Genomic DNA, 25,445 nt, shown 5'->3' with positions numbered 1-25,445 from the left:
GGTGTCTGGTGAGTTGCAAGATGCCGTTTGTGGGTGGAGGGGGTGAAACTGTAGGAGCCAAATCTGTGGCGAGGTTTTGTCTTTTTGCAAACTTTATTGTGCGTTTTGGATGTTATTTTTTAGGAGTATGGGATGAGTGCGGATCTGTAGTGAAAGCGGTATCTCTGCAAATGCAGATAGGGGCAGCACAGTAGTTAGCATTGCTACCTCACAGGGCCAGCGACCTGGGTTCGATTCCCGGCTTGGGTCACTGTCTGTGCGGAGTCTGCATGTTCTCCCCATGTCTGCGTGGGTTTCCTCCAGGTCCTCCCACAGTCCGAAAGACGTGCTGGTTAGGTGGTTGGCCATGCTAAATTCTCCCTCCGTGTACCCGAACAGGTGCCGGAGTGTGGCAACTGGGGGATTTTCACAGTAACTTCATTGCAATGTTAATATAAGCTTACTTGGGACACTAATAGATAAATGAGTAAAGATGTCTGATGAGGAGAATGTGCTTTGATGAAATCTGAATGTTAGATTTTTGACAAGATTGTAATTATGGAGAAGTAAAGAAAACCAGGCAGAGAGTTGGACATTTAACCATTGAGAAAGAAGACCATTGGCCATTGTTTTGATAATCACAAGGTAGATAGCAGACGCAACATGACAAATGCAACTGATTTTAATATCTCTTTTGAGATATTTTGGTAAATCTATACTCTAATTAACAGAGAATCCAGTTAGGGAAAGAAGTACTTGGAATGAATTTACAGAAATGGAGATCCTTTATTAATGACTATTTTAGTATTGAACAGTTGTAAAATAATATCTCCTAACATAATATATTTTATTCTTTCCAATATATTTTATTTTAACTTGTAGTACTGGCATAACATTTATAAACTCTGTAATGCTTCCAAATACTAGCTTTTTTGGTGCTCGTCAAAATGAGGGGTGTTTAAGATGGGGGGGATGAAGCCCTTCTAATTTTAAATATGCAGTGCTGCCATCAGGCACCCCCAGATCAGGATAGCATCCCCAAATGTTGACTGAAGGTCCCAGTACTTTCTCAGCCATGTGCCTCAGCTGAGACTACTTAGTAATGTGACATTGTTTTTCGCACACCAAATATATTGTGATTTCCTTGAGATTGCGATCAGTGCTGTACGTGAGGAACTGGATTGAGATTCCCAAATCCACTTCATTTAGGCTCCTGATGCTAGCTGTCAGAGAAGACTGGCCATGACACATCTCACCTGTAGTCAGGGGAATGCATGTTTCTGTTTGCAGGTGTGAAAATGCTGGAAGAGTGGGAACCATACCACTTTCCCCAAATGGACTGAAAAACTATGATTTCTATGATTTCTATGAAACAAATTGCAATGAAAATCCCTTTAGTAGGCAAGACAAGCCAGCTCCCATTAGCATGTATTCCATAATCATAATCACCATTAGAATAAGTTACATTTCTGTACACATCTGCCCACATGTAATGACCTAACATGAGAAATTGCAGGTGATGCTTAGCATTCAAGCTCTGAGGGGAAAAAATGACTTCATGAAGATAAACTATGCTAATAGTAAGGAAATGGACATTTTCAATTTTGGATAGCCAACGTTGGCAGAATTCCTGTCAGAGATAGCATGAGTAAGTATAGAATATTGCTTTCCTACCCATGCAGGTCAGTGTTACAAAAATGCATCTCATCCCTCAATCTTATTTAAAGTACCTCACACATCACCTCTCTGCTGAGATGTCCTGTGGCCCGCTACTCGTAAAGGGCCAGTGGAAATTTAATCTTCTCTGATCTGGAATTAAACTCGAGTTCGACCAGCAATTAACCCATTGCGTGTAACCCAGTTTTAATATTTTATATTTACAGCTGTGATGGTTTGTTCTTGGTGCAAGCATTACATTGCATCTTTCATGTAGATAATTCCACCTGCTAAATATTTTACTACTTGGGATTTCATCAAATTGACATAGGCAAAAATTAAATTGCTGCCACACTTCAGACAATATAGAAAGGCAGGAAAGAATTTAACACTTAGTTAAAACTATAAACAGTTGGCTTGTATGATAATGTTCAGTGAGTATGAAAAACATCAAACTGTTTTTCCCCTGGTATGATTTGGAAGTATTTTAATATAAATTCTGGTCAAATGAGTGTTTCTGATAAGAGAAAATTGTTAAGCTGGTAATTAACGCAACCACAGTTGTCTGGTATATGAGAACATAACATGATTACATTAAAAAAATCTATATTTCTGAGTTCATTAAATGTCCTGTTCATCATCATCTCGAATTAAATACAGATTAACCCTTATCTCTCTAGTCTGAGCTTTATCTCCCTCAGGCGCCATGCTTCTGGGAGGCTGTTGGTACACCAAGTCGAAAATGATTGATTCCTGGCTGATACACATTCATTTCCAAGATTTTAACTTCTATCTACATATTTGTCGAGTTCCGGTGGTGTGCTTATCTTTGTTTTATGTAATGAGCAGCAGTATTTTCAGTCCAGTGAGGATGTAGCTGAATTAAAGCTCATCAATCGGTTGATTAATAAAGATGCACAAATCTTTTCAACTTCTATTTTGTTTTAAAATACATTTCTGGCGCAGGACTGATATTCGAAGAGAAAGTTAACCCTTTTTGATCAAAAAATCAGCTTCAAGCTCTAGCAGTATATAAGATTCAGAATGAACACGTCATCAAAGTGTTTCTGATCTGGAATCACAACAGCTCGAGAAGAACTTCATAAAGAGTGTTGGTGCATCATAAAGCCATGAAATATGCTATATAAACGCAGATTCTTTCATTCTCTTTCTTGCTGTAACCTGTTCTGAACCCATGGTGCCTGTTTGTACTATACTCCCACATAAGGTGTTAAAATATGGTTTATAAAGTTGCTGTTTTGGAAAATTATTTAATTTTAAATTGTTAAATGATCAACTTTGGAAGTCAAAACTGGCTTTTCTGTCCATTGACACCCTGTAGTCTATCATGTGGAAGTAGCTTTTCAATGGATTGTTGTTCCGACACAATTGTTGGAGCCAGTCACAGCTACAAGACGGTTTCAGCCTCCGTTTAATCCTGCAGTGCTAAAATATTCTTTCAAGCCATCTTTCCTGCTAGGTCTGAGTTACTCTCAGTCATAACAGGTCCTGTTAATCTATACAAACCCTTATCAGCTACTTGAAAGTTTCCAAACTATCACTGCAAAATCGTTGGGTCAAGGGCAAGAGTCAATAGGCCTGTGTAGCCACAGGAAAAAAATGAGCTGCTTAGGAACAAAACAGGCTTTGATACATTGGTCTGTAGGATTTTAAAATAACTGAAACATTTCGCTTTTGCAAAAATATTTTAAAGGTCATCAGTGACCTCACTGACCCTCTAACGAAGCAAAAGAATAAAATGTATTCTATTTTAACTAATTCAAACAGCTGAGTAAAACATGCAGCCTTCAATAATTGAAAGTAAGGTTGGATTCACTAAAACAGCTTGTTAAATGCTTCGTGCTGAAATCCCCATTCGATTGAAGGACGTGTCATGTTTCAAAGAGAGGGTTCTCTAATTGAGTATTCCTCAAATAGTTTTAATAGTACTTATATCCTAAGAAAATCAGTGGAGTAAAATGTAATGCTGAATTGTTTTTGCAGTTGAGTCTTAATTGACCTATTTTTGATATTCTGATTATAATTGGGATCGCAGTTGGCAAGTTTCAAATCAACCAAGGCCAAACTGGAATCTTTAGGGCTTTCTTAAACTCTCTTGGTTGCACATTTTGACATTCATTGAACGTTTCATTAAACATATAATATTTAAGCATCGTTACCTGTTTTCTATTCCTTTGATGTGGAGATGCCGGCGTTGGACTGGCGTAAACACAGTAAGAAGTCTCACAATACCGAGTTCTGTGAACAGAACTCCCACTTGCCTGACGAAGGAGCAGCGTTCCAAAAGCTAGTGGCTTTTGCTACCAAATAAACCTGTTGGACTTTAACCTGGTGTTGTGAGACTTCTATTTCTTTACCAGCGTAATTAATACAGTGAAATGATTTTATGGACTTTTCTTGTCCCACATGCCCAGAGAAATTGCATTGCCACACATTTAGAATGAACTGCAAACATGACTGTTTAGTTCTTAGTTTAGTTTAGTTCTGTTCCAACATTGTATATTTTTAAAAAATGCTATTTTATGAGCTTTTGTATTTGGGGAAATGTGGGATTAAATTTGGTAGAAACTGCTGCACATCAGTTAATCTTTTTGTCAATTAATCCTTTTTAAAGTTTGATTGCTATCATTATAAATTAGATAAATAATGTTTTCTTAAATTTGAGAGTATATTATAGTGAATTCATTTCTCTTCAGGTGGATTGCCATACTATGTTGATCATCACTCTAGCACCAAGAAAAACATTTGCCCCAAAGGCAGCAGTGGATCTGGGAGCTATAGATCTTTGTCTTTCCCTACCAATTTTGCTCTTGCCCATTTCTCCTGAAGACATTGATTTCTTGTTGGTGTCAAGGTAAACAGGTGCCAGACATCTTCTGCTAAAGTGACCATATTAGCATGTACTACATCAATGTGGTCAGTAGACGATTCACTGGTAGAAGGCCATCACGTTTGTGTCTCATGATCTAACTTCATTCCAGGTATTTTTCTCTTATGAAAGGGAAAAAACATTTTCATACACATAGCATAATTTCCCTGTGAACTGAAGTGTAATGGAAGGCTGCAGTGTGAACCGTAAACCTTGTTACCGATGCACTAAAAATGGTACAGATGCTGCCATGCACTCCTGTTGTCCCCAAAATTAGTAGAAAATAAAACAAAGGCATAATATAATTCAGACTGAAATTAGTTGAGGTTTTTTTTTAAAGAACAGAATGTGATAAAATGAATCGATCGAAAGAAAGAATATAGGATCGAATGTTTGTGGGGGGGAAGAGAGGATTTACCATGTACTCTGGAGGCGGCTTTATTCAAGATCATGGAAGTGGAAAACCAAAAGTGTTGGCTTAGCTCTCCGATGTGTTCCCACCTCCTCACTCTTTTAATGACTTCAGAACAGTAACGGCAACCTACCTAACAGAGTGAGAAGCCAATTATGGTAAGGGGAGACAATCAATGGACATTTTTGGAAGGGAATGGAAATTTGCTGGCATCGCATGGTACCTCACTGAGCCTGTGGATCGGCAACTCTCAGGAAACGTGAGCAGAGCAGAAGGTCAGAGCACCATGTGATTCGTGTGCAGCGGTCACTTTTAAGGACAACATTTCCAATCCTGAGCATATCTGCAGGCAGATGCTTTGTAAGTGTTTGCTTGTCGCCTATAGACGGATCCACCTATAAGGGCTGCGTATAAGGGATTGGCCGCGGTTTCATCAGCAGTGTGACACCTCCCATTTTGTGTCATCCTCTGCGTCTCCATCCACCTCAGCGACACAGTATCACAGTGGCTCTGCCAGCCATCCTTCACTTGGCTCTGATTGACAATCCTGCATCCTCTGGTCACCTGCCATCACCAACTGGATGATGTTCCCAGAAAAGGCAGCTTAATTGTCCTCATGCAGGAAGATCAGGTCCAATGTCCTGGCACACTTATCTTAGCTTATGACCCAGAAATGTGCCGTACATCGGCTTCATGACTGGAACAGGAAAACCCAATCCTTGATTACTCACCACTTTCAAGAATAGAGATCCTCCTTATGGCGGAACATGAGTCAATTAAGTCAAGATTTTGTGTGGATATATCTAACCTAGTTAATGACTAACTTATCAGCTTCCTGCCAATCAGTGAAGTGATGGAAGGAGTCAAAATATTGTTATCAGGTGACAGCTTCTCACCAATAATCTGCTCACTGATCAATTTGAATTGCATTTAAATCACAGCAACGGCATTGACCCAGAAATGGGCTGAAGAGCAGAATGCCAATGGAAAGTGAGAATTGCTGCCTTTAACATCAAGGTGACATTTGATAAAATACTAGTGAAAAAGCCCAAGCAAAACTGAAATCCGTGGCAGTCAGGGGGATGAGGTCAGAAATGGGGATATTTTCTGACAGTTCCAGTGTTCCATTCCATGCCTTTCTCCTCCCAGCCTACAGGGGATCTGTAAAATGTCCAGTCTTGGGCTGACAAGTGACAGTTTGCTCAGTAATGACCATCTCAAATAAGAGAGAGCACAGCCATCTCTCTTTGGTGTTCAAAGATACTCACTATGGCCCAATCCTCCATTATCAACATCTTCACAGACAGTGTTGAATTGACCAGAAGCTGCATTGAATTGAACCAGATATTGACACAGTGGCTACAAGAGCTGGCCAAAGATTGAGAAATTTATGACTTCTGGAACTTCTCCATATCTATGATGTTTAGTGCAGGAGTGTGTTGGAATGCTTGCTTGGTTGAGTGCAGCCATAATCACACTCCAGAAGCTTTGGCAGCATTTCACTTGATCAGTGCTCCTGCCACCGGACTTGGTACCCATCCCATCTTTCACTGGTGCACTGTAATGCATAATCTAAAGGATTTACTGCAGCAACTCACCATGCAACAGCAGCTCCCTCCCCATGCTGTTTATTAACAAGAAGGACAAAGGCAGCAATATTATGGGAACACAATAGCCTTCAAATCACACACCATCCCAACTTGGACCAGTGTTGTTTTCAGTATCACCAGTTTACTATTCAGGAATTTGCTATTGAGCACGACTAGAGTAAGGACTGGAATCATTCGAGGAGAAGTCCCACTATTATCTTAGGGAAACTAGAGATGAGCAGTAACTCTGCAGCCTTTCCTGTGTTACCCACATCCTGACAAATGAGAAAAAGGCACACAATACCAAGTCTTGCTGTTGGCCAGTACATGGGTCTACTGGGCCAGTAGACAAGGAAACTAATACACGGGGCATATTGCTAGTTTTTAAGCCTCTCTCTTTTGTTATTGAATGAATCCAAAAGGAAGATAAGAAGCTGCGTCCACAATTAATCAGAAGTATCAACCAAAAACAGAATATAAAAGGCACTATGTTGGCTTTTCAAAATACTGATAAACATTTGTAACTTTATAACAAAGCAAAACTGCAAGAATCTTGTTCCTGACAAGACAATTACAGAGTCTGTAGACTGTAAATATAGGTACATGACATCTTGGTGATAGATATTAATTATTTCCATTACCTGAACAGGCATAACATCTACTGCCTTTGTTAGATGATACAACTTGCTTGGTCCTAAATTATTATTTCCCAAAAGAGTCGAGGTGTTTTGTCTTGATGTGGGCGTGCAGGCTACAAGCAATTGACATAACAGCAATGAATCATTTCCTTTCCAAATTCCAGACCACTTTATGTATTTCACGTCTTATCCTCTTTCTGCCTTCCCAGGAAAGAGGCCAAATTAGAATTGTCACAGTATTGGCGGGGCTGCAAATTCCTAATTAAGAGAAAATTTACAATGTCGAGATTCATCTAACCCGAAATAGGACTAACGGTTCCTTCACGGATATTCCTGGAAGATGGCTCAGTGATGACTGGAAGTGGGAATTCTGTGCATTATCCTGGAGCACTAATGCCAGTTACATCACGCCACTCATTTGCTATCAGTCAACACCGCATACACTTGGAATTGAATGTTGAAACTTCCAGAACTGCAGGGTTCACTTGCGTAGTGGATAACCTAACTGGGTTATTGGGGGTGCTTTCAGCTTCATCTTTAAGTCCACTTTTCTGCTCATGTGTCTGAGCTAACAAGGAGGTATAAACTAAGCACAAAGGCTATGCCTTAAAATAACTTGGATAAAACCAAATCCGGAATAATTAAGTCATTAAAAGAAGATTAAAAATTTGGAAAGGAATGTGTGGGAAAGGGAGAACAGAATATAAAGGGCTAAGAGTCACAGTCGAGCATCCCCTGACTCACTTATGTAAGAAATACACAGATGATGAGAGATTTTTCTTCCCTTTTGTTGATAGAGGGGGTGAGAGGGGAGGTGGTGCAGCAGTGGTAATATCACTGGACTTTTAATTCAGAGGCCCAAACTCATGTTCTGGGGACAAGATGCAAATCCCACCATGGCAACTAGTGGAATTTAAAATTCAATTAATAAATCTGGAAAATAAAGCCAGTCTCAGTAACATAAAGGCAAAATACTGCGGACGCTGGAATCTGAAACAAAAACAGAAAATGCTGGATAAACTCAGCAGGTCAGTCAGTATCTGTGGAGAGAGAACAGAGCCAACGTTTCGAGTCGGGATGACCTGCTGAGTTTCTCTAGCATTTTCTATTTTTGTCCCAGTCTCAGTAATAGTGACAATGAAACGATTAGCATTGGTGTAAAAATCCATTTAGCTAATTAATGTCCTTCAGGGAAGGAAATCTGCCACCATAACCTGGATGTGACTCCACAGCCACCGCAATGTGATTGGCTCTTAACTGCCCTCTGAAACTAGCCCAGCAAGCCATTCAGTTCAAGGGCAATTAGGGATGGGCAAAAAATGCTGAGCTAGCCAGCAATGCTCACATCCTATGAACAAAATTTTTTTTAAAAAGATAATTGCTTCCACCTTGAGGTCCATTGAGTATTTAGTTTTTCGTGATGATGCAGTAAAAAAGAAAGAGATACCTTGCCTTGACGGGGTTTATTTTCTAAATATATGCCCCATTCAGAACCCAACTGACTTTCCCTAGTAACGCAAGTAATATGTTACTTGCTGCTCAAAAGAAGACATCTTTTGGTTAATTTGGTAGCTATGACTTATTATCTTCTGGTTCTGGAATGGAATAGTTAATAGCAGTTTTGTATTTTCTTCTCCTTACGTACATTTCATTTTCATGCCAAATGTGTTGCTTCAACAGTTTTAGAGATTTTTTTTCATGTTTAGTCGTTAAAAGTTCTCCAATCATCACATTGTACGTTTGGGAACCTGTTTTCCTGTTTGCGTCGCTTGATTATGCAAGTTGCTCCGTATCATGACGTTCTGATATTACATTGCAGTTAAATGTTCTTTTCGTGTTATCTGTGAAGTTTCCTAAAAAAAAAACTCTTAAAAATTTCTTTTCCTTCTAAAGAAACTCGACTGTTTGATGGATGCTTTCCAGAACTACAAAGTGTGATAAATTAAGCAGCTCAGCAAGTCTTAAGTATCTGAGGCTCTAGTGCATCAGGAGAAACCTGATAAATTAGTGATAAGCAGATGATAAAGATGTGGTGTGGAACATGTTTGTGTATGATATGTATTTGAGACGGTCTGGTTAATATTACCAGCACTATGTTCTTGTCATAGTTTTCCTTCAACTCTTTAAAAATATGGAATCCTTTGTGAGCCAGGATACCAGAGCCATGTTTTGAACGTTGAGAATAATTGGACTGAAGAACTGATGCTGTTAAATGTACCAGAAGTTCCAAATTTTGTGTCAGAATTAAAAGATGCATTTCAAATCAGCATACGCTCGTAATTTTTCATAGTGTAGTTTCTTGAGCAGTCACTTTTGCTGGTTGATGTAAATTTTGGAGCTTTCCAAGTCATGACTGTTTATCTTGAAATTGGTGTTATTTTGGACAATTGTTGGTAACGTATTTCAGCAGTCAGCAAGGTTTTTGACACCCTGCCATGACCATTATACTCGGTTCTTGTACAATCACGTTCAAAAATATAAACTTAGATTTTTAATGAATATGTTGCTCTTTATGATAAACACTTTTAATTTTTACATAGCTGTATGCTATAATTTTTAAAAAGGGATTCAGGATTGCAAATCATTCTCCAAAGTCAAAGATGCCTTTTAACAAGAGTTAGAATCATAGAATCCTTTCAGTGCAGAAGGAGGACATTTGGCCCATCGAGCCTGCACCGACAATAATCCCACCCAGGCCCTATCCCCATAACCCCATGTATTTACCCTGCTAGTCCTCCTGAAACTAAGGGGCAATTTTAGCGTGGCCAATCAATCTAACCCACACTGTGGAAGGAAACCCACTCAGACACTGGGAGAACTCCACACACTGACCCGAGGCTGGCATTGAACCCGGGTCCCTGGCGCTGTGAGGCAACAGCGGTAACCACTGTGCCACCGTCCCGCCCCAAGAGTTGCATGATTCACTATCATCCCCAAAAGAGCTGATAGGTTTGAAGGACCTCATTGAGTACGTTCCGATCAGCGTATGATGAGCAATGTTTTCCCTCTTGCCTTATATAACAAAGTTAATTTGCTTCTGCATACTGCCATACAATTGATATTCATGGTACCCCTAATAAAATGGACTCCCCATTCTTGTATTCCTCCTCCAGCTGTGTGTGATAGGTGCTGTCTTTTGTTATAAAATATTCCAATGAATTTCATTGTACAGACCTTTTGTGGGGAACATTTTCATTTCTCAGTACTCCCCTTACACTCCTCTTCCCAACTCTGCAAGTCCCTTTCCCCAAAAAGAAGGGCCTCCAACCTTCGGTGGGTAGAATTTTCCCAGGCTGGAGGAGGCAAATTCAGGGTCACAGCTGAGAAAGTTGCAGAATATGGCATTGGACCAGCATCTGATGTGTTCCCATCACTTTCCATCTTTCCCAAGGGCCGATTGGTTGTGAAGTTGACCCCACCCACCCAAATGACTGAAGCAGGAAGAAAGTTGAGGTGTTTAGTGATTAGGAGTGATTATTGCACCTGGTTTTCCTCTTCCCACCGTGCAGCATGGCAGGTTGGAGGAGGCAAATGCACAATGGGAAGAAATTCCTCAGTGAAACCGAGAGGCTGGGAAGAAGAGCTGCAGGTATGGCCAGGTGAGATCTTGCCATTCACAGCACTCTGTCAGAGAGTGCTTGAAAGTTGATTGCCAACTGATTGGCAGGCACTACACCTGTTGAACCCCCTACCTACCTTCAGGTACTCTTCCCTGCCTTCAGAGCAGCATGGGAGCAGCTTTTGTAGCGCGAACATCCACCAGTTCCACAGGTAAAGGGCAGGGGGCCTAGCACTGCCAATTGCCCTAGCAACAGCACCAACAATCGCACTGTCTGACTTCTCCTCCACTGCATGCCCCACGCATGGCAAGGGATAGACACTAAAATTCGGTTGGAAGGAGATCAGATGCCCAAAACAGGGTCGACAGGCAGGGGACCAGCTCTGTTAACATGTCTGAGCATCAGTGCCTCAAAAAAAACCCAGCTCTCACGGCAGGTCACTGCTGACATCGAGATCTTTGGAGAACAATGCCTTCCCAATGGACCAGGTGGGCATGAACTGCCATTGGCCAATAAGTGTCCATCACTGAAGGCCTACCCTTCCCTCTGCCTTCCCCCACATGCCACATCCCTGCTTTTTGCTAAATTGTGTGTGCTCCTCGCCTGCAGGGAGAGAAAGCGAACAGGTGTGAATGCTGGTGTTTGCTCTTGTACAGTGGAAGGAAGGACACCAATTGTGAAGGGTGCTTGTTAGGCATGTGTGCAAGAGGGCAATAGGGTGAGTATGGGGTGTGAGGTGCCTGCACGGAGGGGAATCAGTGGTGCTAGAAGGTGTGTTAACCCAAGGTGTGATGTGCAAGAAAATGCTAAGCAAGTCAGAGATTAGGGCTTGATACCTGAAAGTGTTACCTGTCTCCCCCTCTTCAGATCCTTCATCCTCTTATTGTATTATGTCCATGTTGGAGAGAATTCACTCCTGCTGCTGACTTCCTCCTCCACTACCACTATCACCTCCACCTCTTCCCTTCCTTCGGAGAACTCGCCTCCGTGTAGACCATTAGCGAGACCTCCAGGAAAGGGTGGGGGTGTGGTGGCGGTGGTGTCCTCTCCATTCCTTTGCGTGCTGCAGCCTGAAAAATCCAAGTGCTGGCGAGGTTTCCCAAAGCGTGCTTTGGTCTCTAATCAGAAATGCTCCTCCTGAGTGAATGACTGTCCCACCCGAAGCTCTCTTTCCTAATTGTTCAGGGAACTGGAGCTGGCAAAGAATAACCAGAATCCCTCTAATGTGGTGGTTGAGTTCTGAACCTGAAAATAGTCCTGCCCTTTCACCAGAAACTATGGTGGTAAAATTCTGCCCATTAATTCTGCTTCTTTCTCCACAGAGGCTACCAGACTTGCTGAGAATTTTCAGCGCTTTCTATTTTTATTTTAGTATACATGCAAGTATACTTCCAGTATACTTGCATTAATACTTTTTTTTAAAAAGCATCGCCTGGTTGCTATGAGATATTTTTAGCTCAGTGCTTCATTTTGGCTTCCGGGTATAACTTGGGATTGTCATGCCCGTTGCACTATGGAAGAAGTTAAATTAGAAAACAATTGAAAATGGGTTGGTAGGAACTTTGCGAGTGAAATTTGAACTGCAATCAAAAATCAAGGAAGCCCACGTCCAAAGTTGGGATTACCATTTATTATTTTGTTTAATGATAGACTAATGTTTGGTAACTAATTCATTAGGATGCATATGTAGATAATGTTGTGTAATTAGCTTTGGAGCATCTAAATTGTGGTTTCTTCCAATTAGAAATCTGGCTGCAGTGGGCCTCTGGAAAGCCATCAGCAGGCAGTTGAGATGCAAGATGTGCATAACTCAATATAGTCAGGCCGAAAAATCCACCAAAAATCTCGGGCAACTATTAGATTCTACTGCATGCCAGTGGCTGCTGCATCAGACAATGGACACCACCCCCCCCCCACCCCCCCCCCCCAACCCTTTCACCCATTCTAGTGACTCCCAAAGGGGTGAACAATTAAGAATGGTTCAAAAAAAGTGGGTTGCAAACCAATTATTGACTTTCTTAGCTAAGGTTTCTTGTAAAAATAGTGGAAGGTTCGCTTGAGCATCTGTTATAATTTGATTTTTTAAATAGAATTGCATTTAGTTGACAAACAACATTATGTTTGGTAAAATATTTCACTTGCGCCGTGAATGTTGGATATTGCATCTGGCTTTGAACTCTGGCTACTGCACTGATGAGTTCTCGGAGATGACTGTAGCTCTTGGTTTGAGGCTGAATAATTAGATTTCATATCAAAAGCTCAGCAACAGCTCAGGGATCATCCCAGATTAAAATTTTCGCAATCATTAACATTCATAGGAAAAGGATGTGAAAGATTTCAGGATTGCAGATGTCAGCATCATTGTCAAGCATTGAGTAATTTCAGAAGCAGATAGAAGAGACTAGAAAATAACTAGGTTTGCAAAGTATTAACGTTGATGCATTTCATAGCTAACCAAATTCTGCTTATGCGCACTGCTCGGTATACCGCACCTTAGAATCGTAGAATTTTTGTTTGTTTATCAAATGTGGACAGCTGGTATGGTCAGCATTTATTGTCCATCCCTAATTGCCCTTGAGAGGGTGTTGGTGTAATGCTGCAGTCTGTTGATGTTGGTATTGTCACCCGGTGACATTAGAGCTTTCCAGGATTTTGACCAAAATGGTGATACGTTCCAAAGCCAGTGTGACATTGAGGGGGTGGCGGAGAGAGTGGTGAATCACTTGCTGCTAAATGCCCAGCCTCTGACCTACTCTTATAGCCACAGAAACTATGCAGCTGATCCACTTAAGTTTCTGATTGATAGTGATCCCCAAGATGTTGATGGTGAGGAATTCATTGATGGTAATGCCAGTGACTGTCAAGGGGAATTGGTTTGATCCTTTTATAGCATAGGAGGCAATTCAGCCCCTTGTGTCCCTGCATGAACAAACTATCCACATGGTCTATTTTCCCTGCACTTTCCTTGTAACCATTTATCGGATGAAAACAAATCATCAGAAAGATGATTTGCATTAATATATTTTTATGTAAACTCTTTGTGGTTTAATGGAAGGAATAATTGACTTCTTTTAACATTTAACTGAACATAAATTGGGAGTCGCCTTTCGACAGATCAAATTCAATAGCATGGGCTGCATTTCCTTTTATAACTACTGTGATACTGTTAAAGCATCAAACTTTGATCTGTTTCTTAATTTGCTGCTTTGCCTGGGATAAATATAGAGACATAGTCATATATTTTGAAATTAGAATCCAAACATAGCCTGTAAGCATCAATGTATTGCTTTCCTCTGGTGTGCCACCGATCCAAACATTAGGCCCATTGTGGTCCAAGAGGACCATGTTTGGCTGCGCTTTGATAGGAACCATTAAGATCCAGGAGAATTTGGATCCAGGCTGCCATCGGGTATTGGCTTACAAAATTTACACTGAAAGCGCTGTGGGCAGGAATACTTTGAAGTGCTGATATTGTACAACTGCGAGGGTAATAGCCTTTATCATTGGGTGGCACGGTAGCACAGTGGTTAGCACTGCTGCTTCACAGCTCCAGGGACCTGGGTTCGATTCCCGGCTCGGGTCACTGTCTGTGTGGAGTTTGCACATTCTCCTCATGTCTGCATGGGTTTCCTCCGGGTGCTCCGGTTTCCTCCCACAGTCCAAAGATGTGCGGGTTAGGTTGATTGGCCATGCTAAAATTGCCCCTTAGTGTCCTGAGATGCGTAGGTTAGAGGGATTAGGGGGTAAAATATGTAAAGATATGGGGATAGGGCCTGGGTGGGATTGTGGTCGGTGCAGACTCGATGGGCCGAATGGCCTCTTTCTGCACTGTAGGGTTATATGGTTCATTGGCGTTGCAACTTTTTAAAATAAATTACATAAGTCATATCCCTCTTGTGGTATGTTTTTGTACTTATTGCACAATAATTTGCCAAAAAAATCTGTTCAATATAACGCAGATTGTGGCGTACAAGCCGGCAGCATTTTCTCAGCTCCAAAACTCATTATTTTGCATCAACTCAGCACAGAAGTTGACCCCTCCTCCCCTTTTCAGCCATGACATGTTATACCCTCATTAGTAGTCAGCCTCAATTTTTCACACCACAATGGATGTTTTACTTGGTGGAAGGGATCGAACAGGTGATATGGCTGTGTTGCAAAGATGCGCGAGAGTTTAAGACATGTTTGCACAAAGCAAATCCCCACGTGACAAACCACAGAGATGGCAACCACTATTACACATCAGCAGTTCACATCTATACTAGTTGACCTCCGTTTTTGGAGGGTTTCTTTGAGGCATTGGAGGTCGACTTGTATGCCGACATCTGCGGTAAGTAAAGTTAATCTTGCTGTATAGAAATTCACGTTCACTGCAGTCCAATGACCTCAACTTAGAAAGCGTTCTCTGTTTCTATTTTTTTTTGGAAATCGAAATCCATTTATTCTTTTTAATCTGGCTGAATTTCTGAAGTATGAAATCTTGTCCCAGCTATACCTGGACTGGAGAAAAAAACTAAACTAAATCGCAGGAAAAATCCATCATTGGTGCCATCTTGTGGCTGAGAGTTGTGTCGTGTGCTGTGAAGAGAGTTTTTATTTTGTTAGCCTTCAAATGACTATTGTCAAAGATGGAGAATTTCTCAAACTCTGTGGTGTGGTTCTTGTTTTTATGTACTGAGCTTTTTAACTAAAAATCTCTGTTCATTAATTATTCCCAAGCACAAAGATGCAGGCCAGTGTGGGATCATTTGAGTAACAGTGGCGGATAAACTGGATTTTATTTTGAGATATCGAAAGTACTGTGAAAGGAATTGTGCGCATTTGATTCAGTTGTGCTTCCTGTCATGAATCTTGAAATTTTACTTTCTGGCTAATTTATTGAAAAATGAAGAATACCATTATAGGTGGGGTGAACCAATTGAGTGCATAAGTAATTCAAATTTTTAATGCAGTATTTTTGAAATGTGTGTCCCTGAGAGGTGACATATACCTTGTCTATTTTATAATTGTCTGCATATTTCAAGAAGAATACGTATAGAACGGATTCCCCTATCCTGACAGAAAGAGTTGACGCGAGTCAAAATTTAACAAGAATGTCATTAAATGGTGACATTGAACTTTCGAGGATGCTTTTGATTTTGCTATAAGAGATTATGCTATTTAGCTGACTCGACTTGTGTTCCAGGGTGCATTTACACTACAGGTTTGGCAATGATGCAGAATGATCTTCATTTCCAACTGATGCAAAATCAGCGGTCATATTTGGTCTGTTTTCACAACAAAGTAGAGGGAAACTCCCACCTTTAATTTGGCCGTCCAGTACTGGATGAGCAGAAATTTCCTCTCGTTGAATATTGGAAAAGCTGAAGGCATCCGTTTTGGTTCCTGCTGTAAACTCTGTTCCTGCTACTGACTTCATCCCGTTTGATGGCTGCAGTTTGAGACAAAACCAGCCTGTTCCCAACCTTGGCGTCCTAATTGATTCAGATAAGTCAATTATGACACACAAGTGAACCATCACTAAGAATGCTTATTTTTATCTCTGTAACTTTGCCCAGCTATACCCATCTCCGCTCATCTGCTGCTGAAACCCTCAAATCATGCTTTTGTTCCTGAAGACTTGACTATTCCAATGCACTCCTGACTAATCTCCCACACTCTGATGTTCACGTCTTCAAGCCATCAAATCCCATTCAACTACCATTCCTGTGCTTACTGACCTGATTGGCTCCCAGTCAAACAATGTTGTGATAAAATTCTCATCCTAGTTTTCAAATCCCTCCCTATCTCACCCTTCCCTTTCTTTTTAACTCCTCCTAGACCCTCTGAGATATTAGCACTTATCTGATTCTGGCCTGTTTAGCATCCCTGATTTATGATTACTCCGTAAGAAGTTTAACAACACCAGGTTAAAGTCCAACAGGTTTATTTGGTAGCAAAAGCCACAAGCTTTTATTTGGTAGCAAAAGCCACAAGCTTATGATTACTCCACCATTGGTGCTTTCAGTTCCTAGGCCCTAAGTTCTGCCTGTCCCACCCTACACCTCCATACCGCCCTATCCCTCTAAGACGCTCCTTCTTAGCTCTTTGACTAAGTGGTTGGGGATCTGCCCTAATATCTCCTTATGTGGCTCAGTGTCATATTTTGTTTTATAATGCTCCGGTGCAGCCTCTTGGGATGTCTTATTACATTAAAGGCGCTATATAAATTTAAGTTGGCATTGTTGGAACCTGATCCTGGATTTTATCCTGCATTTGCACAAAAGCATTAGCATTAGTCCAAAATAAAATCGCTTCTCACACATGCTAGAGTCATCTAAATGCACTAAATTGGCTCATGATCATAGCCATTGAATGAACAAAATTGGCAACCAATGCTGTACTCTGTGCAATCTGTCAAAATTAGGTCAAAAACTATTGTCAAATAGGAAAGGAGTTTCCTAAACAAGTTGTTTTCTCCCTGCAGTGTGTTACTGTGACCCTGCAGCTGAAGGACGAATGGTGCTGGTTAAGACAACTGAAAGTTACGGTGAATGAAGAATCGGCCAATTGCACCATCTACTGCAAAGGTGTGTGTTCTTTCTGTCAACTCTTAAGAGTATATTATATTGGCTAAATTTCATTTTGGTTAAACTTGCTGCTTTTCTGATGCTTTGAAAAAGCTTTAGGAAGGGAAACTTTCGATCATCAAGCCTACTGGAAAATGAGACCCCCTAAACGGCTCTAATCGAGAATAAACTTTTATTTCAGCATTACTCTGTTGAGAGAAGTTGTTGCAGAAACCAACTCTATATATCGGAAGGGGAAATTTTCTAATTGTAAAATCTGTCCATCTGCCACCATTAACTTTACGTTTCAGTGGGCTTGATTTTGTTCTCGGCATAACAGTGAGGCTAATGCCACTTGCCGCTATCAACCCATGAACTGTACAGCGACTGCAGGTGAATCACCAATGCCCGGTTAAACACAAATATCCACATATCCCAGTTGTGCCACCCCACTGTTAGCTTTACAAAAACATCACCTTTGCAAAAAGATCACCTTACTGTCTGAAGTGCATTAAGAGTAGAAAATGCTGGCAATACTGAGCAGGTCTGACGTCTGTGAGAAACAGGTTTAAAATGCTGGGTTGATCTTTCGTTAGAACTGCTGTTCTGGTGAAGTACCTGAAGCACTAATTCTGTTTCTCTTGGCCTCCGATGTTCCCACAACTGCTGAGCATTTCCAGAACTTTCAGTTTGTATTCCAGATTTTCAGCATCTGGAATGCTTTGTCCTTGCATTGAAGTGGCTGGGATGGTATAAAGATGCTTTATTTATATGATAAATATGAGCCAAACTTGCCACACACGGTTTTTAAAAAATTTTCACTCCATCCTTAAAGTTGCAGTGCCAATGCTCAGAATAAATTGGGCAAATGCGAATCCATTCCTTTGCTTGCTCCAAAAACCAAATTCAAAATCCAATCAAATCCAATTCAAGGTCCCTTCAAGAGAGACAAACAAGACCCAAGTTGACAGGATAAGGCATTGACCCTATCTTGAGCTTGATCTGACACTTCATCTTGGTTAACTCGCCACACAAAGTTGAGTCATGTAATTTTGAGTCTTAAAAGTTTTAACGACATGCTATGTGTTAATTTAATGCCAATCAACCACTCAGGTACTGAAAATTAACTATTACAGGTGTGACATTTCATTCATTCAGGTTTTAATCATTTTGAGCTTTTTCTGCCTCATTTTTTCTCATTCTCTTTTTACTTTCCCTCTCTTTATTTCTCTTTCTATACCTGATTTGACTTTGGACTAGATGTTGCAGATAGCAGAGAATCAACGGCACATGTAATTTGTTATATTTGCACTCGCCCACTTGGCTTTTTGCACTGGAACCTGATGTAACTGGAGAACCAAAAGGCGTTCTGCACAGTACAGAGCTCTGGGCTAGGACAACCAATTCGCTTGTATCGCCTTAATTAACCCACATGAAGGTTAATGAACAGCATTTTCAGAAAGTGGCAGCTAAATTCTTAATTCAATGTCAAATCAGGTACAGAGAAAATAAAGGGATGTAAAGAAAGATCAAATTAGAAATGAGATACAAAAAGATAAGATAAAGTAAAATATATATGTTTATTTTAAATCTCAAACGCTAATGCTAAATCTGAAGGAGTGGCCACCACACATATACATTAATTTTCTGTGCCAGCGTGTTGTTTGACAGCAGTTAAGACTTAACATAGCAATAAAAATTTACTTATGCTGAAATGGACAAGTCATCATTTTCTTCTGGCAAGTGTACTGGGTATTTATCACTTAAGTACTGCAACTTAACACTGTACCCATATGTTTCAATGCCAAGTCTCTCAACAAGATACCATTATCATCCAGCTTCAAGAGCAATGTAACTCGGACAGCTTTCTGGTTTCCATGTTTAATTGCGCATGTGAAATCACCAGAAGTTGCTAACCAGTTTAACAATGCTGTGTGCTGTTAAGCTCATCATTCTACCAAGATCTGGCTGATTGAATTGATCCAATCAAAGTTGTGCTTGCTTCTCAGTCCTTGTGCTGCTTATTTCACAACTCTTCAATCTGAATAGTTGATTATTTGCCCTATTCACCTGGGCTACAGATGCCCGTTTTCCCTTGCTCTCACATTATTAGCTCACGCTTTCAACAATGTGCTTTGCAGAAAAATATTAAAACCTAAATGTGCAGGGGCAAATCTAATTAACAGCATACACCACTATTACGACAAATTATAGCCCAATAACTTTTAATAACTGGTCTACTAATCAAATCTTAAGACCTCCTGCCTCTCTTCAGATTCTATATTTCTTTTTCAAGTAGTCATTATATTTTGTACATTTATATGCATAAGCACCATCTGAAACTAATAACTTGCCAATTGTGTCAAGAATTTCTAATGCTGTTACCTGTATATAAGTATTTTTCCAGATTTTATGAAAAGCTTTTCTTAAAAAACAAGGGTAGGAGTCAATGCAAACATTGGTTTGCTTTTACTTAACAGAGTAATAAAAGTGTTTGTGCATCATTAGATGCTTCATCTGAATTTCTGTCACTAAATATTAAGCATTGTCCTGTTTTTGCCACATACTAAATACAGACTGTGCCTGGGTAGCTCAGATCACAATGGGCTGGTTTGTCTTGGGGCAAGTTCTCCAACCAGCACCAATCAATTCTATTTTGAAATTAAAGGATTTTTTTGACCATGTCAAATAGGTTCTCTGGAAAGATCACAATGGGCCATCAGTCTGGGGTTTTCCATTATCGGGGGTGCAAAAGACTTTCCATCACTCCCTTTGACTACTGGATGGATGAGCTTCCTGAGGATTGATACAAAACAACCACTTTGTTATTTGAAATGTATGCACACATTGTGTAGCATCCCTTTACTGATGTTCAGGTTCCTTTTTCAAGTCAGGACAGAGAAATGGTTTGCTACTGCAGTTTAATGACCAACTTAGTTCAAATGGGAGTGACAAAAATGCATGGACAGCAAAAGATGGGCTCTGCTTATATGTTAAAATATGTTTTAGTTTATAATAGCTAATTCATTAATTAAATAGTGTTTCTTATATGTGCTTCATGATAAAATTCATGTCTAAATTATAGACCCTGGTCTGTCAGAAATACAATGTGATTTTTTATTTGTTCTTGGGATGTGAGCATCGCTGGCTAGGCCAGCATTTATTGCCCATCCCTAATTGTCTTCGTGAAGGTGGTGATGAGCTGTGTTCTTAAACTGCTGCAGTCTATCTGGTGTAGGTGCACCCACACTCTGTCGCGAGTTCCAGGATTCTGACAAAGTGACAGTGAAGGAACAGCGATTATAGTTAGGATGGTGAGTGACTTGGAGGGGAACTTCAAGGTGATGGTGTACCAACATATCTGTTGCCCTTGTTCTTCTAAGAGGTATAGGTTCTGGGTTTGGAAGCTGCACTTCCATGAGGATCTCCTTCACTGATGTCCTGGAACTAAGCGTGCCTCGTGGCGTGGCAAGTTCTGGAGCACAAGTTTTCAGTGCTATAGCTGGGATGTTGTCAGTAGCAGTATCCTGTGCCTTCGGCCATTACTTGATATCACATGGAGTGAATCAAATTGGCTGAAGACTGCCATCTGAAATGCTGGAAACCTCAGGAGGAGACTGCGATGGATCATCCACTTGGCACTTCTGGCTGAAGATTGTTGCAAATGATTCAGTCTTCTCTTTTGCACTGATGGAGTGCTCCAATGAAGGGTCACCCAGACTCGAAACGTTAGCTCCATTCTCTCTCCACAGGTGCTGTTGACCTGCTGAGATGTTCCAGCATTTTCTGTTTTTTGTTTCTCTTTTGCACTGATGTGTTGGGCTTCCCCAACATTGAGGATGTTGGGGAACATCCTCATCCTGTTAGTTGTTTAATTGTCCACCATTATTCATGACCTTTCCTATTGTTCTTTGAACATGTACATATTTTAAAAGTTGTCTGTCGTACTTTGTTCAATAAATAAATAAATGCAGCAGTTAGCACATCTGTTTTACACCTGGTAACTGCTTCATTTCTTTTGGGATGCCTCCTTTCTTTACAATGCTACAGATAACAAGATCATTTTATATTTTTTAAAAACTCAAGTTCTGTTTGCTTTTTGTTCCACCCCTCCATTGCTCCCATTAGCACCCCACAATTGTTTAAACGCTAAATGTTCCGAAATGTACTGTGGAACATAGGACTGTCCAATACTGGAGAGAGTTGTTTCCATCGGTCCCAAACCTCTCTCCATCACCCTTAGCTTCCTTGTCCCTCGGTAACTTTGTCTACCAGAAATGTGTCCACCTCCTCTTAAAATTTCTAATCTCCTCTGCTATGATAAACTACATTTTTATGATTCATACTCTAAAGAAATGCCAGAAGCTTTAATCACTGCATTGTTTTCAGTAAACCACCAATCCACTAACAATAAAGTTAGCGTACAGTAAAACACAACAGGACAATGCTGCACGCATTCAATATTAAAATACAACTATGAAGAATGCTTTATGAATGTCTGCTTACTAATTTCAATATTACAAAAGATCTATTTTAAGTAAGGATATAGTAAAACTAAGGAAATTCAAATTGGGGTGGCACCTTGTGGGGGAAAGAAATAGGCTTCTAAAGAACATTAGCAGTAAATGCCTTAAAATGAGAGAATAAAGCTCTGAAACATTCTGGCTAAAAATAGGTAAACTTTGTTTAAATTCAGTTGTCTGAGGCACAGATATTTATGGCTTCCTCTTCATTTCTAACATTTATAAACAAAATGGCTATTAGCTTTTTGATTGTCTGGTAAGATTTCTGCTCGATGCTAGAGAAGATATTCACATTTTGAAAGGTGCAACCACCAAGCCAGAGTCGTGGTAGTAGTGGGATGCCTCGTAGATGGGTATGATAATAACTTATCAGAGAAAAAAAACCCTTTGTGGTTAGTAACAGATGTGGTTATGTTGCTCTGTGGTAATGGTTCCCTCAGAAGTAAACATTTCTTTGTTTATACATGGTGAAAATGATAGAGCATTGCGCTTGTCGGACTTTATTTCACAGTAAGAAGTCTCACAACACCAGGTTAAAGTCCAACAGGTTTATTTGGTAGCAAATACCATAAGCTTTCGGAGCTTGCTGCTCCTTCGTCAGATGGAGTGGTCTCTGTTCTCCAACAGTGCACAGACACCGAAATCAAGTTACAGAATACTAATTAGAATGCAAATCTCTACAGCCAGCCAGGTCTTAAAAGGTACAGATAATGTGGTTGGACTTTATTTCACTCATGATGCCCAAGTACTTTCAGGCCAGAATGACAAAAAAAAACTTTCATGTAAATAATCTTTATTCTCTGCTGTCCCTAACAATGATATTCTAAAGATATTCTGCACTTGCAACAGGGTAGATAGTCTGCTATGATTAATCCTTTATCAATTAAATAGTTCATTTCAACTTGGAAGCAATTCATCTCCTTTGTTGCCAAGTCAGTCCCTTAGTGGCCAAGATGTGCAACTTGGGTGGATTTGCCATCCGCGGGGTTACAGGGTTAGGGTGGAGGATTAGGCCTAAGTGGCGTGCTCTTTTGGAAGGTCGGTGCAGACTCAATGGGCCAAATTGCGTTCTCTGCACTGTAGGAATTCTATGACTTCACTGATGAACAAACATGAGGCCAGAGGGAGGCAGCTCTGAGGATTCAGTAGAACTGCCTGCCCTCACTAATGAATGAAAAATCCATGGTTCTAGCTTGTGTGTGGCTCAGCAGCTATCTGACCCCTTTGAAGTTGTGCCACAGCCCTCACTTGTTCTGGAAGAGTTATCCCAGGATGCTATTGCAAATAGAAACGAATGCTCCCTCCCAACCACCTTGTCCCCAAAGATTCTCCTTTTCTTTAAAAAAAAAGATGTACAGTCCCCTGCCTTGTTTAACCACTGTTACTGTAATTTATGTAAGTGCTTGATCCTTGTTTGCTGATACAAATTTTCAAGAACAGCAATGTGCTGCAGAAAGTGTTTGCACGTTTATGGAACAAATGGTGGACTTCTTTCCTTCATTAAAAATCTGTTTGTAATGTGGGTCTGACTGTAATGTGCAATTGGAGTATTTTAGTGAATCCTTCATATTGATGACTTCTCCATCTGACACAGCATGTGTTTTTTTCTTTCCATGGTTAATCCTTAACCACAGGTGCTCTAGCTAGCATTTCCACCCCACCAGACCTCTGGCTGGTCACTTCTTCCCTGCTAACTATGTTTCCATATCCTCCTTCCCGCATCAACATGTCCTGAATGCTACTTTTTTTCCCCCAGTGCTCTAGCCTCCATGCTAGCCTCCATCCTGGCCCTCAACACTGCAGCCCACTCACTCCTGGCTTGAAATAAACTTCTTTCCTGTGTTCCTGGATGATATCATGATTGACCTCAGCTACATTCCAGTCCACATTTCAATCATTGTCTAGCTCTAGTCAGCAGTCACCGTGGTGCAGTAACCTTGATGTGGAGATGCCGGCGTTGGACTGGGATAGGAACAGTAAGAGGTCTCACGACACCAGGTTAAAGTCCAACAGGTTTATTTGGTAGCACGAGCTTTCGGAGCGCTGCCCTTCACTCCCCTGATGAAGGAGCGGTGCCCCGAAAGCTCGTGCTACCAAATAAAACTGTTGGACTTTAACCTGGTGTTGTGAACTACTTACTGTGCAGTAACCTTAACCTTTGGGCCTGAGCTAACAGCCAGGTTTGTACAAGTAGGTTAAGGTAGGTTGACAGAAATATTCTCTCATTTCTTCACCTTTATGAGGATCCCTGGTCTACGTATCGATCATTCCCATTATCCCCAGTGGTGGTCCTCCAATTGATTAAAGTTCCAGTTAACTAACTGAATCTCTAGGGTGGGTAGGATCAGATCCCCAATCTATGAGCAAAATCAGAGCTGAAGGAGATTTCTGATAAGGAAGGTGACTTGTCCCCTCAATTGAGACCAAATCTGAAGCCCTGGAGAGGAAGGGAAGCAAAAATCAGAATAAATTAAATCCTCTACTCTGAGTGAACAAAATCAGAAAATAAGTGGAGTGGGGTAAAAAGAATGTACTCAGTATTTATTGCTTGCCAGGGGACTATCTGCTGCAGATTTACAGAATGTTTTGGATGTATTGCCAAGATCTGGCACTGTTAGAACACTTCAGAACTGTTTCACAAAAGTGTTTTGTTTTCCTCGACAGATAATCAGATCTGGTGCAAAACCACTAAGCCCATCGCAGAAGGAGAATGTTTAACAGCAATTGTTGATCAGAGTGACAATTGCCCTGTGTTAAATCTAAGTGTTAAGATGGAGCCAGTGGAGCCCGTAGAGTGCTCGGAGCAAGCGACCACTTACCCTGCTTCATTACATTCTGACATCCAGCTTCTTCCTCAGCAAGCGGGCATGGCTGCAATATTAGCTACTGCAGTTGTCAACAGTAAGTTCCACTGAAATAGAAAGTAACGTATGTAATCATTAAAGTAACAACTTCCTCCGGCCTCCCGTTACTTGCTGGAGAAGATTAAGCTAAGTGAATGACTTTTGAAGTGTCGTCACTTGCTAATTAAGCAAATGTGGCAGGGTCTTAGTTGAAGACCTTGCATGGAAGGCGGTGCCCCCAACAGTGTAGCACTCCATCAGTACTCAAATAATGAAGCAGTTGAATGTTAAGTGCTAGAACGGTGACATATTCAACAGAGGTTAATTGGAAAACTAATTAAAGGATGGTGGGCACAGATAATGTGTTTGGGATTTTGTTTTTGAAGAGAAAATGGGTTAATATTCTGCATAAAATACTTGCTCCTGTCCTTTTCATTCCTTTACTTTGTTTATAAATCAGTATTTTTATCATAAAATGAATTTGCTTCATTTAGCAGCTCATTATGTGCATGCCATATCATATTTCAGAGCACCAGAGGCTCTTATTAAATGGTTATTGATAAAATTGTTTCCTTATGTGGTATTTTAAAATATACACCATATTTCCAATGAGCTTCATCATTGAAGGATAAATTAAACTTAAGTCTGAAGATGATCCATGACAGTATTGTAGCAGGGTATTGATTTGCATTGATAACTAACGCCACCACTATTGAGTTGACTGCCGCAGTGATGGAAGTGCTACGCGTTAGGGAAGAAAAAGTCCGTAGGAGGGTCACACAGGGCTGCTTATCCCCCAACAGCAGT

At 40.6% G+C, this 25,445-nt stretch overlaps 1 protein-coding gene across 4 annotated transcripts in view; it reads left to right on the top strand.

The window, feature by feature from the left end:
- Positions 1-25,445, top strand: part of zfpm1 (zinc finger protein, FOG family member 1) — a 202,959-nt gene that overhangs the window by 155,668 nt on the left and 21,846 nt on the right. For all 4 annotated transcript variants that reach the window (XM_078210738.1, XM_078210739.1, XM_078210737.1 and 1 more), the window contains exons 5-6: positions 17,191-17,293; positions 24,460-24,696. In XM_078210738.1, the coding sequence (XP_078066864.1) occupies positions 17,191-17,293; positions 24,460-24,696 (340 nt within the window). The remainder of the gene's footprint in view (positions 1-17,190; positions 17,294-24,459; positions 24,697-25,445) is intronic.

Source organism: Mustelus asterias, chromosome 4 (genome assembly GCF_964213995.1).
Source record: "Mustelus asterias chromosome 4, sMusAst1.hap1.1, whole genome shotgun sequence".
In the NCBI taxonomy this organism is placed as follows: Eukaryota; Metazoa; Chordata; class Chondrichthyes; order Carcharhiniformes; family Triakidae; genus Mustelus; species Mustelus asterias.
Note: the sequence above shows the minus strand (reverse complement) of the source record. Positions and strands in the feature narration are given on the sequence as shown.